Raw genomic sequence first — 15,919 nt, 5'->3', positions numbered from 1 at the left:
ATTATCACACCCAAGAAAAATATCAATAATTCTCTACTGTTATCTAATATCCAGGCCACGTTCAGATTTCTCTAGTTGTCCCAACATGTCTTTTATAGTTTGTTTGTGTCATCATTGTTGTTTTTTTATTTATTTTCCTGAGCCAGTATCTATCAAAGTTCTCCATTGCATTGGTTGTGATGCAAAATAAAGGAGACATTTTCTAGAAAAACAAGTCTAATCTGGAAGTGGACCTCAGTTACTTTTCTCCTCACGGCTTCCTTTAACTATTGTGCATTCCAGGCTGAGATTCTGACGGGCCTCGCAGTCAGCAGCCCCGCGTCGGCTGGGCAGGCTGCCCTGGTGCTCATGCAGAGGGGCTGCCGGGTCGTAATCGTCACCTTAGGTGCCGAAGGATGTGTGGTGCTGTCACAGGCAGAGCCTGTTCCGAAGCACATTCCCACAGAGAAAGTCAAGGCTGTGGACACCACGGTAGGTTTTTAAATTTCAGAATCATTTTTGGCCCTTGAAATCACCATTTAGTTCCTAGGATTTTTGCACTTGAATTTTTGGGATCATGAGGTAAAGGCCCTAGGAGGTGATATGGGGGAAGGGAAGAACAACCGGGCAGGAGAACTGTATTCTACTCCCTCCCTAACTCACTGTAGAGCCTCATACCAGGCATTTAACCTGAGCCTCAGATTTCCCACCCAAAAAATCGAAATATCAGTAAAATTATACCTTTATTACCTATATTCATTCATTCATTTATTCAATATTTTTGGAATACCTATTATATGCCAGGCATATATTAGGTGCTAGAGCAGGACAAAGTCTCTGCCTTCGCGGGGCTTAAATTTTAGACAATAAAAAAATCACCACATTTAACAGGCTTCATGTGGAATGAAATCGCAAGGAGCAGTGGTTATCAGAGCTCATTCTTTCAGCCAACAAATAATAACAGTTAACATTTACTACATGCTTACTGTGTCTCTTTTGTGTACATCACATTTAATCTTTACAACTATTGTATGGGGTGGGTGCTATTATTATCCTCATCTTATAGATTCAGAAACTTGCTCAGGATCATTATGCTGCGAAGTAACAGAGCTGGGGGTTCAAAACTAGGCCTGTGGATACTTCATGTGTAAGGCGCTGTGGTGAGGACAAGCAGCTTAAGTGGACAAGTCATGGCTAGCTACAGAGCAAGGATGACAAGGAAACAAATTAGAAAAAAGGCTCAGGGTTCCTCTAAAGCTGGAGAGATAAAAATTGTCTCTTTATGGCCTAGAAAGCAGAAGAGCTGACTAGGAAAGTAAGCACATGTCAGGGGCACGAAACGAGTTGAGGAAGAATAAAACTTTTAGGATTTTTAGTTATAAGAAAGTGCTGTATAACTATTTGTAAAATATGCTTTGGTTTTTATGCTTAGAAAAGACTTTAAAATGTGGGTCATTTATCAAAAAAGAAGCCTAAAGGGATCTGATGAAGTTTTGGATACAAATATGCTTTGAAAAATAGATAAGTGCAAGGCATGCTTTTATTATATGAAATTACATCACGACTGCCTTTCAAAATGTGTTTTATTGGGTATTTCATAAATTGTACTTGATGTTGTTGTTTTCTTCGTATTTGATCTTCCGAAACCATTTGTGTTTTTTTCTGTTTTGTCAAGATGAACAGTAACCTGAATTTGAGAGGTTTCTCGTTAGTTCTGAAATTGATCCTGCATTAGACTAAAACTATTCTAGGTCCTGAACTAAAGTAGAGGAATTTATTTCTCTCTTCCTAAAAATGAGATGAAGGGTCCTCGTGGAGATGTCAGGCCTATGCGGGTCCCCAAAAGTGGTTTAGCCTCGGCTTTCAGTGCCTGTGTCAGTCACGACTCCGGTTTCTGCTCATAAGCAGCAGCAGAACAACAAACGAGCTCACACAGAAAAGGTGTTTGGTGTGCGTAATTAGAAAGTCTGAAACTGGTGAGTGCAGAGGCTAACCCGCCCGCTCGCTCGCTCAGGTATGTCTGCCTTGCAGTGGCAACCCCGGGCAGCTCCCTGCCCACACTCTGCCGCACATCGTGCCCCATCTTGGCGTCATATCAAAATCAAAGAACTCTTATTAGAGGATGGGACATCAATGCTGGTCAGAAAAAACAACCCGTCCCCAGCACAGAACACGCGTATGAAAATACACTGCTTGGGCATGGGACTAAATGATGAAGAAACTAGCCTTGGGAATGTTCAAATTTGAGTCACTATCGATAACCAGACTAGAAAACAGAAAAATTTCATGTTGAAGGATTGGATTTCATAGACGTGACAGGTGACAACTTCGAGGATCTTAAACACAGCGATGTGCACCAAGAAACTGTTTGCTTTTTGTGCCCCTTCATTTGGTTTCTTTGCACTTGCAGTTAATGTCTAGGTTTCGTGAAAGGTGAAAAAGCAGTCTGTGTTCAGAAGAGGAACGGATTACCTAATGCTCAGAGGCGGGAGATAGAGACTGGGATGAGGAAGATCCGGGCACCGGATCAGGATCAGCAAGTTTTTTCTATAAAGAGCCAGATAGTAAAGTTTGAGGCTTCCGAGGCCATACGCATTCCTGCTCTGTCACAACGGCTCAGCGCAGCCATGGTAACATGAAAGCATGCATAAACAACTTTTATTCTATTGGAATCGAGTTGGCACTAGTTACAAGTAGATTTTTTTAAGTTAAAGTGTTAATGGAATCATTAGGACAAAAAAAAAAAACCTAAAAGAAACAAGGAAATTAAAATCGTACACTAGAAAATATCTGTTTAATACGAAAGACGCAGTAATGGAGGAATAGAGGAATAAAGAAGCTACTGGAAGATATGCTAGTGAAAAATGAGGAATAAGACTGAGACAAAGGAAAATGTGGGGTCCAGGAAACAGGTGATACAGAGGAAGCAGGACAGAAATCAGGGATGATGAAGGGAAATTCCGGGACGGCAGCCATGCGGCGAGCCCGTAACCTGTCAGTCCGGATGAGAGCGGGAGAGTGGAGGGCTCGGGGAGAAACGCACCCCCAGAAACAAACGAAAAAGGAAAAAGGAAGAAATAGGAGAATATTCACGCGTGTGAATATTCCGCAATGTTTAGTTTTCGTGCAGAATTTGAGGACAAAGTAGTAGTAATATGTAGAAAACTGAGGAAATGAAAAAAAAAAAAATGAGGCAAATTTTTTCCCCTAGGTCATCTGGAGTCTAAAGGGGAAAAGTATGATTAAGTAAATATAATCTTACTACACCACATAGCTGTGAATTCATAGTCATAACAATGTAAGTCCAATTACTGATTTAAAATGGAGATTATAATCATATTGTGAAGATGGAAGGATAAAGCGAGTGTGTGTTTGTGTGCACATGGAGGAAGAGAACTAGATGCTCATCTTCCATAGTTGGAAGTCAAGAGATAACATCTAAAACTGTTTTTTAAAAATAGCAGTATAAAACAAAATAGCAGTATACGCATATTACCAGAAATAGAAGATAAATACCAGAAGAAACCACTAAAAGAATTTAAAGTATTTGCCCCATGGAAATGATTGTGGAGAGAGATGGGGCGTTAACACTTTAAGCCTGTTCTTTTGAGACTTCTTTTTGCCTCTGATTTTTTTAAATGACAAAACCCAATAAGATACCACTTCACACCCACTAGGATGGCTATAATCAAAAATAGGCAATAACAAGTGCTGACTAGTATGAGTAATTGGAACCCGCAAACAATGCTGGTAAGAATGTAAAATGGTATAGTCACTTTGGAAAAGAGTCTGGAAATGCTTCAAAAAGTGAAATTTAGAGTTAATTCCAATATACCTACCTCTAGGTATATCCCCCAAAGAAACGAAAACACATGTGTACACAGAAAGTATACATGAATATTCATAGCAGCATTATTCATAATAGCCCAGAATTAAAAACAACCCAAATTTTCATCAACCAATGAATGATAAACAAATTGTGGCTTATACTGTAGGGGAGGAAGAAAACTTCCTCTACCCTTCTAGATTCTTCCGGCTGGTCTAATAATTAAATTGACATGAGATAGAGAAATGAGAAAACAATCTAATTTAATTGCATGCATATGTATGGGACCCCATATACATGAGAGAGTCAGAAACCCCACATCCATGAGAGGTTCCTAGACGGAGAGTTAAAATGAAGTACATATGACATTCTGAGCTAAGGAGGAGGTAAGGCACCCGGGGGCTTCAGAGGGGAGGGAGATCATTCGTAGGATAAGAAGAGCAGATGTTCAGTAACTAGAAGTTTGCCCTGCCCTATAAATAGGTCATAAAATGTTATTTCTGGTGATAATTCTTATTATGGGCAAGGCCCCAAATTTAAATTCTTTAAGGAAGAGGTAAGAGTTTCAAGTGAGCCCACAGGGTCTCAGTTGCCTTCAGCTCAAAATAATTCATGCGTAAAGGAACACATCTTGGGGAGGCCTGTTCTGAACCCCTTCATGTCAGCTATGGCATGAATGAACATCCAGAACATTATGCTAACTGAAAGAAGCCAGACATAAAAGGCCACATATTGCATGCTTCCATTTGTCTGAAATATCCAGAATAACCAAATCTATAGAAGCAAAGTAGACTGACAGTTGCCAGTGTCTGAGGAGAGGGGAGAATGGAGAGTGACTGCTAATGAGTACAGGGTTCCTCTCTGGGGTGATGAAAACGTCCCGAATGGTGATGGTTATACGCTCTTGTGGAAATACTAAAAACCACTAAACTGTGTATCTTTAAAGGGCAAATTTTATGGTTTGTTAATGTTATCTCAATTTAGAAAACAAAAGTCAAAAAAATAACAAAAAGATCCATCTAGGCACTTCGCTAATGAATGGATACTCTTGTGATAAAGACTCTCTCACTTAATTGCTCTACTGAGTCTACTGAATGGGCTCTCAACATCCCCCCCAGTGGAGCAGGGAACAAGGGTGGTTATTTTCTGGGTGTAGACTCTCCCTCCACTTTTTTATGCTTTCTTTGTCCTGTCATCCAGTACTCTCATTATTAAAATCCTTGCTTGTTCTGTACACAGCTGTTCAGCCTCTTCATAAGTCTGATGAAGAGGAGATAATTCACATGATGAGGCAAGGAACCCCTGAGAGCCATTTTATTCTTTTCTGTCAAGAGAGTATTACTTGCTCTCAGTTGGTTTGTAACTTTCTCACTTTTCTCCTCTTAATCCTTAGGATATACACCTTTAAAAAAAAAAATCATGTTGTGAATCCTATTTGTCAATCATACTTCAATTTTATTTGTCAATCATACTTCAATAAAGCTGGGAAAAATTAAACAAGTGAATCGGGGTTGGTGTGGATGATGGAAACAGCTTTAGTTAGTTGGCACATTGTCCACTTGAGACCAAGAGCCCGCCCTAGAAGGAGCCATTTCCCGTTCTACGTCGATACTTGTGCAGACTGCTGTATTCAGTTTTGCCTCAGTGTTAATAGTTGGATATATCACTTCTATTTTTACATTCGTTTTCCCGTTGTACCAGAGCGAGATGGTGGCAGTAGCTGCAGATGTCCTCGGCTCAGTTTGGAAGACGTGACAGATGTGTCTCTTTTCCCATCTCTCTCTGTCGTCTGAATCTCAGCCTCAAAATGACATGGCACGCATGTCCTCGCCCCGGTCCTTCAACCTGAGGGTTAGGGGCTTCGCCTTCTTGTGTTCATGATTAACCACTGCCTAGTCAGGGTCACGTGTGTTTAAGCATGGCCATGGTTTAAGATTATTGTGCTAGTGTGATGTAATATGTGGTAACACTAATTATCCTTGGCCTGTAAGTGCTGTAAAATTATATATAAATTGCTTTTCTACACATAAATGGTTATGTCCTAGAATCTCCACTGATACTCTAATTTTGAGAATTCATCCCATAAACTAAATCTGTCTTCTCAAGAATCACTCACTTTATAATAAATCATCTTAATTCAGAGCATATAAGTAAACTCAGAGTAGTCAAAAGCCAGGGGCACCAGGGTTCTCTAACCTATTCTTTTTTTCCCTTTCTATCCATAATATTTGAGTCTTGCAGTAGTCACAGTTGCTGGTAAGGCACTAGCTATTTGTAGTTAAAAACATATTTTAAAATCTGGGGGGAAAACCACCAAACTGTTATGATCATTACTCATGGGAAAGAGAATAGAATGGGGGGAAGGTGTTGTAAAGGAGGACTTCCACATCCTACTCCATATTCTTTTGAATTCTTTGAGTTTTTCCACAACCCTGTATTTTTCATTTATTACTTTGAAATCTGGGGTAAATATAAGTTTGGGACATAGGGGAAAATTATTTGGAGCCACATCTAGCAAATAAGATAGGTGATGTAATTTCTAAAAGGGTATTCTGAGCATCATTCTCACAAAGGAGCCAGTAGTTGGCTACAATTCACTCTTGGTCTCATAAAGAACCTCCCAAGCATCCCGGAACCTCTATGGCAGTGAGCTGAGTGGCCCTTGGACTTCAGATGACTTCTGAATGGAGCGTCCCCTATTGCCAAAGAATAAGTTCTATATTACCTTTAGATCCAGGGCACGTGAACCTCCTTAAGTCTGGATATTTCACTACACACGCTTTTGACAGTTTTTTGTTCTTAATCTTTCTTTTAAAAAAAATCCCTCAAAAATATGTTATTTCATACAGTTTCCCTTGGAAATATCAGAATAAATGTCAAAGCTGCACTGTTTCTGTTTGTCACTCCAATGCACACAGATCTTCAAAGTGACTTTACTAGTGTTCAAGTTTTCTTTCTGAATGAGTCTGCTTATATATCTCAGTTTAACTCTTCAACTTTCATTCTCGCAATAATATATTGAATGATCCAGATTCTGGTTTTTGCCACATTTCTTGGTCTTCATTAATTGAGGACCTGGAGGAGTTGTAAAAGGAGCCAGGCCATAGGTGATGGTGCCTCATGTTTAGGTGCTTAATGGTTCACGTACTTGGTCGTTCATGTATCTCCTATTTGAAATAGACCTGAACGGAATGGCTAATGAGGGATGGAGGAACACATGTAACACAGTCTTTTGGACTGAATTGTGTATCCCTTCCAAAATGCATATATTGGAGCCCTGACACCCAATGTGACTCTGGAGGACGGGGCCTACAAGGAGGTAATTAAGGTTAAATGAGGTCATAAGGATGGAGCCTTGATCCCATAGGATTAATGTCCGTTATGAGACACCAGAGAACTAGCTCTATGTGTGTGCACTCGAAGAAGAGGTCATGTGAGCACACAGCAAGATAGTGGCCACCCATAGGCAGGAGAAGGGACCTCAGAATGAAATCTACCATGGCAGCACCTTGATCTTGGACTCCTAGCCTCCAGAACTATGAGAAATAAATTATTGTTGTTGAAGCCACCCAGTCTGTGGTATTTTGTTATGTTGGCCCAAGCAGATTAACACATAAAAAAAAGCAAATGAACATGCTTCGGAAGTGACCTAAAGTGAATACTGAAAAATCATCTGTTCCATGAGGAGAAAATAATCTGATGTGAACTAAATAGGATCAGCCTAAGTCACCTCTTTGGTGAAATATCGCAAGAGTTTTGCATACAGTTTAACTGTAATCATTGGTCCCAGTGGGTAAGGGCAGATGATATCCTGAGTTCTACTCCTGATTTAGCCATTAACTAGCAGGTTACTGTGGGTAAATGATTCAGTATGTTTGGGGCTCTGGTTGTGCATCCAAACATGATGTCTGGAATAGGTGACCTCCGAGGCATTTTCAACCTCTGAAATTCCTGATTCTTACAGATTTTCGGGAATAAAGATTCTCTGGCTGATAATGAAAAGCCAGAAAATTCTTCTGTGCCAGGCATTGTGCATCATCTCGCATGTTCAGAGCAACCCTGCAAGGTGGGGTCAGTGCCCATTTTAGACAAGAGGAACAGTGCTCCCAAAGGTAAACAACCCGGCTAGAGTCATACAGCTAGAAAGCTGGCAGAGCTAGGAATTGACTCTAGGTCTGTCTGTCCGTCTGCCCGAGTCTAACACTCAAGTGCTCTCCACCACACCATTCTGCCTCTTGATTTGGTAGCAGTCTGTGTAGCCTTTACTCTCAAGCTATTTGGCATTTCAGCACTGACTTTCCTTGTCACTTGTCATGATACAGGCTTCTATAATTGCTCCATTTCTCTAGATATCGAGAAGCTGCCAGATCTTGCAAAAGCACCATTTGCTTACAGTGCAGTGCAGGGCAGCCTCACTTAAATGCAGTAACCCATGTAGATAGCTCTAAAAACAGTGCCCGGCACACGTAAACACTCAGTATGTGTTCTTTCTCATTAGTAGGACACTACGTGGCTGATTGTTCACTTCACCGGGATCATTTGGAGGTACCAGGTACCATGTACCAAGAGCTTGCATCACTCACCATTATGCAGAGTGGGTCGACCTTGGCTCTGTACACTGCTGGAGGGAAACCCAGGTCCCACTGCCATGCAACTCCAGCATCTCCCTACGCAGGCCAAGGAGCCGAACTGCACAGACAGCCGTGTAGCACAATTGAGCTAGTCCAGACACTGCAGGTTCCTGCACAGATCAAGCTCATTTATTCTTGTCACTGAATGACCAAACCTAGAAGAGAGGTATACCACTCTCAGAGACTACACCAAACCACCTTTTCATTAAACTTCTTTAAGTAGGGGCCTGAACTGCTAATTAGAGAGGTTGATGAAAAGGAAATCCTTTTTTTTTTTTTTTTTTTTTTTTAGCATTCCCAAACTCTCTCTCTAGTTTAACATAAGAAACAACACTCCTCCTTCCCTGCCTAGTAAACTCCTACCCATCCTCAAGGTCCAGCTCAGAGGGCACTTTGGGAGCAAACCCAGTGCTTAATACAATGCTTGGTGTGTAAAATTAGGTTCTCCTGAAATAACGAAATCGTTCCACTTCCTTCTGGAAAGGTAACTAGTGTGCGTGTGACAGTCACTTAGCCTCACTAAGCCCCAGTGTTCTCGGGACTGGAGGATCTGCAGGATCTGCTCTGAAATAGCCATCTTAACCTTAGGAATTATATCAATAAAGGGACCTGACATCCGTACAAACTCTACTGACTCTGGCTGCCAGAAAAGATGAAAACGACGAAAAGAAAAGACAGAGGGCAAAGCGATTGCTAGAGGGACTGATGGACAAGGCATAGAACATCTGTCCTGCCCCAGGGGGCATATCAGCTCGCTTATGTTACTTTCACATCAGCAGATCCCCTCATTTACTAGCTAATCAGGCAGAATTAAATATTGTAAATTATCTTTCTTAAACCTGCATTTGATCCGTTGAAAACCCAGGGCTCTAAAAATCTAATTGTAACTGCTTACCAGAAATGTCATCTTCACTTTGAGGAACTGAAACAGGGCCAAATACAAGGCTATTTTTTCCATTTTCCTTAAGTTCTGTCCCACAGCCAGAGCTGGACATGCAGGTACATGTGCCTCAGGCTGTACATCTTAGGGACTCCTGCGGGTACCTGGGAACACTGGCCTTGCTTCACAACTCAAACATGACCAGAGACTAAAAGAAGAGCAATGATAGTAGAGAAGAAGGGCATGGAGGTAGAGGTAGGATATAGAGGGGGGGGGGGGGGAAAAAAAAAAGCTTTTTAAACCTTAGTGAAAGTCAATACAGCAAAATCTAAATCTAGATTTACTGTTTTGCGGGCCTAGATAGTACCTAATTGAAGGGACAGGAAAAAGTCCCTCTCCCAGTAAGAAGGGATGGCATGAGGTTGTGGCAGCTTGTTTACCCATCTACAATTAAGACTTCTTTTCCTCTTAGCTTCCTACATCTAAGCCCTACTTCTCCCCACTCCTTAAGCATCCTCGGTATCAGCAGGATACCATGGTAGTGAGCCAGAGGTCTGCCCCTGCTCGTTTTCCTAGAATGCTACAGTAGTGATCTCAGGAGCGAAATGCCAGGACTGTACTGTAGGTCTTCTAAGTGGTTTTCGTTGTGTGGCCATATTTCTTGGGTGGACCTGAAATGAGGAGGTGAGAAAACCATCTAGACCCAACCTGTAGAGCCTAGTGAGTCGGAACCATGCCCACTGCCCCCAGCGACCATTGGTGCTGATACAGGTGGACAAGGAAATGTAAAAACATGTGCGTTTCACAGCTTGCTGCAATTTGTCTGCCCTTTGTGTGAAAGTATGTGTGTGCTGTAGGTTAGCGGTGTGTATACTTTGCGCATTATCTATGTTAATGCGCTACGTGTAACTAAACTGTTAGTGGCATGAATGCCATGTGTTTATGTGTGCATGTGTATGTACTATGGTGGGACAGAGTTTAAAGAGGCAACTGGTCACTCTCGCTTTCCTCTTATTTACATTCCTTTAAAAACTATAGGAGTGCTCTATCCTACAGTACAACCTCTGAAAAAGCTATGTGATTTGGGGATAGAGGGGGGTCCAGAGATTAGGTGAATTATATCTCCCTTGAGAGATTCTCTAAAATCTGAAAGTTTTATATTCTTTTCCTTCCTTGGTCAAAACATACCAAATTGAGAAAAGAAATGATCATGGTTACATTTGCTAGAAAATGACTTCCTCGTGACTTCCTGTTCCTAGTTAGGAAAATCATTTTCCTCCACTTAGTCTTCTCTTTAACATTTAGTTTTCGGTTACTTTGTAAATGAATAAAATTTGCATCAAATACTTAAACTTACTACTTCCCTCAGTAATCCCAAAACCAATCAGATTATCTTCCTTCCTTCTTTTAAATTATGAAATATTTCAGTTATACTGAAAAATATAAAGAGTAATATCATGAACACTCACGGATCTACCACCTAACTTTGTGAATTCTTAATCTTTTGCTTTTTTGCTTCAAGTTGTTTTCAAGAAATAAAACATTACAAACACAATATGACCTTTTGCTTAAGGTGCTTCAGTGCTATGAAGATTCAGCCTATATCAGGACTTAGCTTTTAGGAACACATTTGAACAGAAGGATAGTGTTATTTTGTAAGAATTTCTCTTGGTTTTTGCCATTCTACAGTTTTACTAAAATGAGTCCAGATCTGAATTTATTCTTATTTATACTGCTCGTGACTCTTTGTTCTTCCTAAATCTCTCAGTGTTTCTGTTTCTTATCAATTTTGAAAAACCTTAACCATTTTATGATTGTCCCTCCCTTATTTTCTCAATCTTCTCCTTCTGGAACCCCTAGTGGGTATATGTTAGACCTTCTCTTTTCTATTCTCCATGTCTCTTTTTTAAATTAATTGGGTTCTCATTCTCTTTTCTCAAGCCATAGAGAAGAGAACTGTAGAGCTCTGAAGAGTAGCAAGCTGCCAGTCCTCCAGGTGGATGGAGGCGGGGACGTTCCTGAGTTACAGCCTCAGATGCCAGGACTGAGAGGGCCTTCTGTGTTTACCTGCTGACTTTCCAAATGATATGTCTACTCTATGTCGGCCATTCTTCATGTCTTTTAAAACTGCCAGAGAGAGAAGACTAAAATAGGGTTTGTTCACGGTTGGGATCCTGAGGCTGCCTGACTCTTTATTCTTGGAGCATCCTCGTACCATAGTTGATGAAACAGAAGTGGCTTTTAGGACTGCAAACAGTCCTTTAAGAAATGGAAAAGACCCTTGTGGTAAATGATGGCAAAATGGGGTGAGGAGCACCCCACTGTGTACTCATGTATTCAGCACAGTTTGTTTGAATTTTCTGCATGCCAAGCAGCAGGCGTGCGCCAGTGTAAATAGGGACACATTGGTGTAATATGACAGTCCCTGGCCACAAAGAGCTTAAGTCTAGAAGTATATGTAGCCCACACAGTCAGGAAAAGAAGTGCATTATGGGAGTGCACCTGACATGCTGCGAAAGGGCAGGCGAGAGCCCCTGAGGAGCATAAGGATCCTGCTCTGAGCGGGCAAGGGAAGGAGGTGAGCTGAAGGATGAGCCAGCTTGGTGAAGGGTAACTCAGGCAAAGGCAACAGCTCATGAAACAGCCCAGAGCCAAGAAAGCATGTTGTGTCTGCACCTTTTCAAGTTGCTCTATTTGGAAAGAGCTTCAAGTGCAAGAGAGTAGAAAAGCCTAATAGGGGTGGGTTACGGAGAGCTTTACTTGCCATAACTGGGAATCTGCACTTCTCCTGAGGGCAGTGGGGAGCCATCGAAGAGTTTCAGCATGGGGTAGATTTGTACTTTATAAAAAGATGGACATGGCTGCAGTGCGAAGAATACAGTAGAGATCATAATACTGGAGGCAGGGAGAACCATCGGACTGTTGCGTTGATCCGGTGAGATATTATGGCAGCCGGGACTAGGGAGGAGACGCACCAGGGATGTTGAGAAGCGGGTTTAGGAACTCTTAAGAATTCAGAGGATATAACGGTAGTTCGTTTTATTTTAAAAAGGGGGGGAGGGGACGAAGGGGGAAGCTAAGTAAGATGCTTATTTCATAGTCAATACAAATAGATCGCTCTACTAGTCTCAGTGGTTCACAGCATTTTTTTGAGCCCTGACTCACCTAAAAGCTAAAACCTACTCTAATTAGAAACAGTTCATACCATCAAAAATTCTGCAGATGGCACAAGAAGCAATTTACAAAACATGAAATGAAATGATGCTCAGGTGATTCCCATGTGCCCTTCCACGGGGTATGCCTGGCTGCCTGCCACTCCCATTTTGGGGAATAACTGATCTACACAACAGAGAAGCATTTGTAACAGAACTTCATCCTTCACTTAAAGTAAATAACATTCGAAGGAAACTCTTTTGCAAAATAATGCTAGTTCTGCTCTCTTGCCCTATCATCTGTGCCTTATACACGAGCTTACTCCCAATAGAAACACAGCCTTCACGTACCTACACACTCTCCCCCCGATGAAATGACAAATGAGCCAGTATGTGATGAATATGAGTTGTATAGAGAAAATAGCAGGTATTCTAGCCAAGGCATACACAGTTTGTTGTGAATCATCCACACCAGCTTTCAGCAGTTAGATTCGCAGAACAATTGCTCAGTTCCTTCCTTCATTTTCACAGTGTAGACCTGGCCCAAGACCCAAGAGTGAAGCAGCAACTGCAAGGAAACAGAAACATTATAAATAACCCAGAGAACCCTTTTATAACAGAAACTGCCTGCTGACTTTGTGGCCTAACAGCTCAAGCAAAAAAAGGATATAAATACAATATTGTGCAATGACTAATTACTCAAAATTCTGTGCATCAGCAGAAGTGGAACCTGTGGTTGGTGCTAATATTATCAAATGCCTTTGCTATTTAATAATCTGGTAGCTCTGTATTGTTTAGCATGCAATCTTCTCAAGGAACAATGATTTTACTTCAAGTAACTCTCACTGAAATAAAAAAGCAGCTGTTAGATGAACATTTGGCAGAAAATGTTTCACTGGAATCTTTTGTGAGATACTAAATCATATTGGATTAACTGTTTTCTGTCTAGAATAGTGGAGTCACAAAGAAAAAAGATTGCTGACCACAGAAGGCCAGTCTTTAGAACCCAGTGAAACGCTAACAGACATTTTAGTTTTAAGTGCTGTTGTATTCATCAATATATAAAGTTATTTATATACAAAGCTTCCATTAATATTGCCTGAAGAATGGGCCTTTTTTATTCCAGCTTTAGCTCATACTCGAGATTCTACTTCTTTCATTAATAATGGAATTCTTTAAATTATAGAATAAATTAATCTACCACAGACATTTTGGCTAGAATGGGGTTTTTAACCAGTTTTAAGTCTCCCAGGCCATTTTCTGTGGCTAGCCAGGAGAAAGAGCAGTGAGGGCTGTGACCGAGAGCGGTCCCTGCCGAGCACGGGTCAGCCCTGCCCATGAACCTGAAGAGGGGCTAGGGTAGCTCCCTGGGCCCCTGGCTTCATGGCCCACCCACTCCCAGAGCAGGGCCGAAACCCGCATCGACAACAGGCCCTCACATGTTCCCGCAGCTGGCCTACCCCTGGTCAAACTGCACTGAAGACACTGACATCGTGACGTGGCTGCTGGGCACGGCCAGTTCCAGCCAAAGAAGATTATAATCAAGCAGCTTTCAGGTGGCCATATTGATTTAAGAACATTTTCCACATTAAGTTATTATAACTAAAGCATAAAATTTTGCTCTTTTCTAAACTATCAACCAATGTACAAAGCAAAGAGCTTCACTTTATCCCAAAATCCCACTCTGTTCTCTAGTAGCTGAATTTTAATCAACATGTTGAAAATTGAAAGATCAGTATCATTCTGTGATACCACTTACAGTCTCTTGGGGCCGTGAAATGCTCCCCTGAACATATATAGCCCCCCCACCCCAATGATTTCGTATTGAACCCCCACTGATCTCTCTCTGTTTTCATCCATCTAAATGAAAGGAGGCTTTAGCCCCATAAATCTCATTCCAGATGGAAATGCATAATTCAAGAGAAATACTGATGTCAAAGAAAAGAAGGCACACCAATTTGTGTCAGCAGTTGCTTTAAATTAAAGAGGGGTACACGGAGAGTTTAATGTAATGTAGAATTGAAAATAAAATTAGAACCAATATTTAGGCAGTCCTCCACCTCCTTCTTTTCCCTGCTGTGACACAAAGGATTGACTCCCAGCTTAAGTACTTAATGTAGTTCATTTTCTTTTCTGCTGGAATCTTTTTCCCCCGTAAAATGCTGCATGTTTATCTTTGGCATCCAAAATTAGATCTTTTCACCTTTTCCATTCTAATCACAACTGAAAAGTCAGGGTAGGAAAAGTCAGAGTTTCCCCTTCACCTTCCACACCTATCACGGTTACAACAACTGCTAAACCAGTCTTACTAGTTCGGCTGCTACACATTACTATTAATTCTTCCTTAATACTGGTTCTCTCTAATGTGCGCGTCACCTCCATGGCTTCTTTTCTCTTCCTAAAGCTGGAAAGGTTGACAATGAACATCTCGTACACGTACCACTGTGCTCCCCCTTGATGGTAGTCACATTGGGGACCTTCACGTTTAGTCCAATCAAACTGCCACTGTTCAAACCTTCCGGGGGGGCTCTTTATTTGAATTTCCTGCAGAGCTGGAAATTCTTTATAGTTGCCCATTGTTTTTGGCCAGTGGCGGAATCCCCTAGCTTGATACCCCATCCTAATCATTAGACTTGGTTTTAAATGAGTCACTCTTTTCAGAAATAAATTCCTTAAAATAATGGTTTCAAAGTGCGGCCCTGGACCAGCCCGATCAGCATCACCTGGGAACTCATTAGAAACACAAATCTCAGCCCCATCCCAGATTTAAGGGATCAGAAACTTTAGGGCTGAAGTCTACTGATCTGCTTAACAAGCCCTCCAGGCAAATTCTGAAGCACACTCTATCTAGTCTGGGAAATGACTTAAAAGATAAAATATTGCCTTCACTGAGGATAGTCAAAGATGTGCTACAGACTTTAAAGGTATTCCAAAAAAGAAGTTTCAAAATCTTTGTGAGTAAATCTGGCCTACATGTGTGCCCTGGCTACTGTAGTGGAGACTGTCCTTCAAGTGAGGGGCCCTGGTCCTGCCAGCTAGGCATTTGACCTTGAGCAAGTTCTTAACGCTTGGTTTCTCATCTGGAAAGTGAAAGACCTACCCTATCTACCTCCTAGACTTGTAATGAGATTCAAAGTGAATCACATCTACAAACATGCTCCGTAAACCAGAAAGTACTGTGAAAAAGTGAAAGTTATGTCATTCTGCAGACCGGATTCTGGTAGTCCGAGCATTGTGTCAGGGCGAAGAGCTGGGAGAAGGCCTGTATTGATCATTTCTCTAGTCAGAGCCACCTTTTGGTCTATATAATGACTGCTGATTTATCACCTTGGCGAATGTGTCTCAGATTCTGCCATTTCAGCCCACCAATTTATCTAATGTTAAGACAGGAAAAATGTTGCCTGATTAGTGGCTACAAGGGGCTACAAAAACATATCCATTTTCATCCTGC

The 15,919-nt window shown here is 41.4% G+C and overlaps 2 protein-coding genes across 3 annotated transcripts in view; one reads left to right on the top strand and one right to left on the bottom strand.

The window, feature by feature from the left end:
• RBKS (ribokinase) overlaps window positions 1-15,919 on the top strand; it is a 77,260-nt gene that overhangs the window by 45,637 nt on the left and 15,704 nt on the right. Inside the window, exons 7-8 of one of the 2 annotated variants that reach the window (XM_036224068.1) lie at window positions 283-471; window positions 1,994-4,255. In XM_036224068.1, coding sequence (XP_036079961.1) covers window positions 283-471; window positions 1,994-2,098 — 294 coding nt within the window. In that variant the 3' untranslated portion in view covers window positions 2,099-4,255. Of the gene's footprint in view, window positions 1-282; window positions 472-1,993; window positions 4,256-15,919 lie in introns of those variants that run through there. The other variant, XM_016145353.2, reaches the window with a different exon arrangement.
• Window positions 12,339-15,919, bottom strand: part of MRPL33 (mitochondrial ribosomal protein L33) — a 29,782-nt gene continuing 26,201 nt past the window's right edge. Inside the window, exon 4 of the mRNA XM_016145354.2 lies at window positions 12,339-13,036. Within this exon, the coding sequence (XP_016000840.1) occupies window positions 12,947-13,036 (90 nt within the window). The 3' untranslated portion in view covers window positions 12,339-12,946. The remainder of the gene's footprint in view (window positions 13,037-15,919) is intronic.

The sequence above is a fragment of the Rousettus aegyptiacus genome, unplaced genomic scaffold (assembly GCF_014176215.1).
Source record: "Rousettus aegyptiacus isolate mRouAeg1 unplaced genomic scaffold, mRouAeg1.p scaffold_m13_p_7, whole genome shotgun sequence".
NCBI classification, from domain to species: Eukaryota; Metazoa; Chordata; class Mammalia; order Chiroptera; family Pteropodidae; genus Rousettus; species Rousettus aegyptiacus.
Note: the sequence above shows the minus strand (reverse complement) of the source record. Positions and strands in the feature narration are given on the sequence as shown.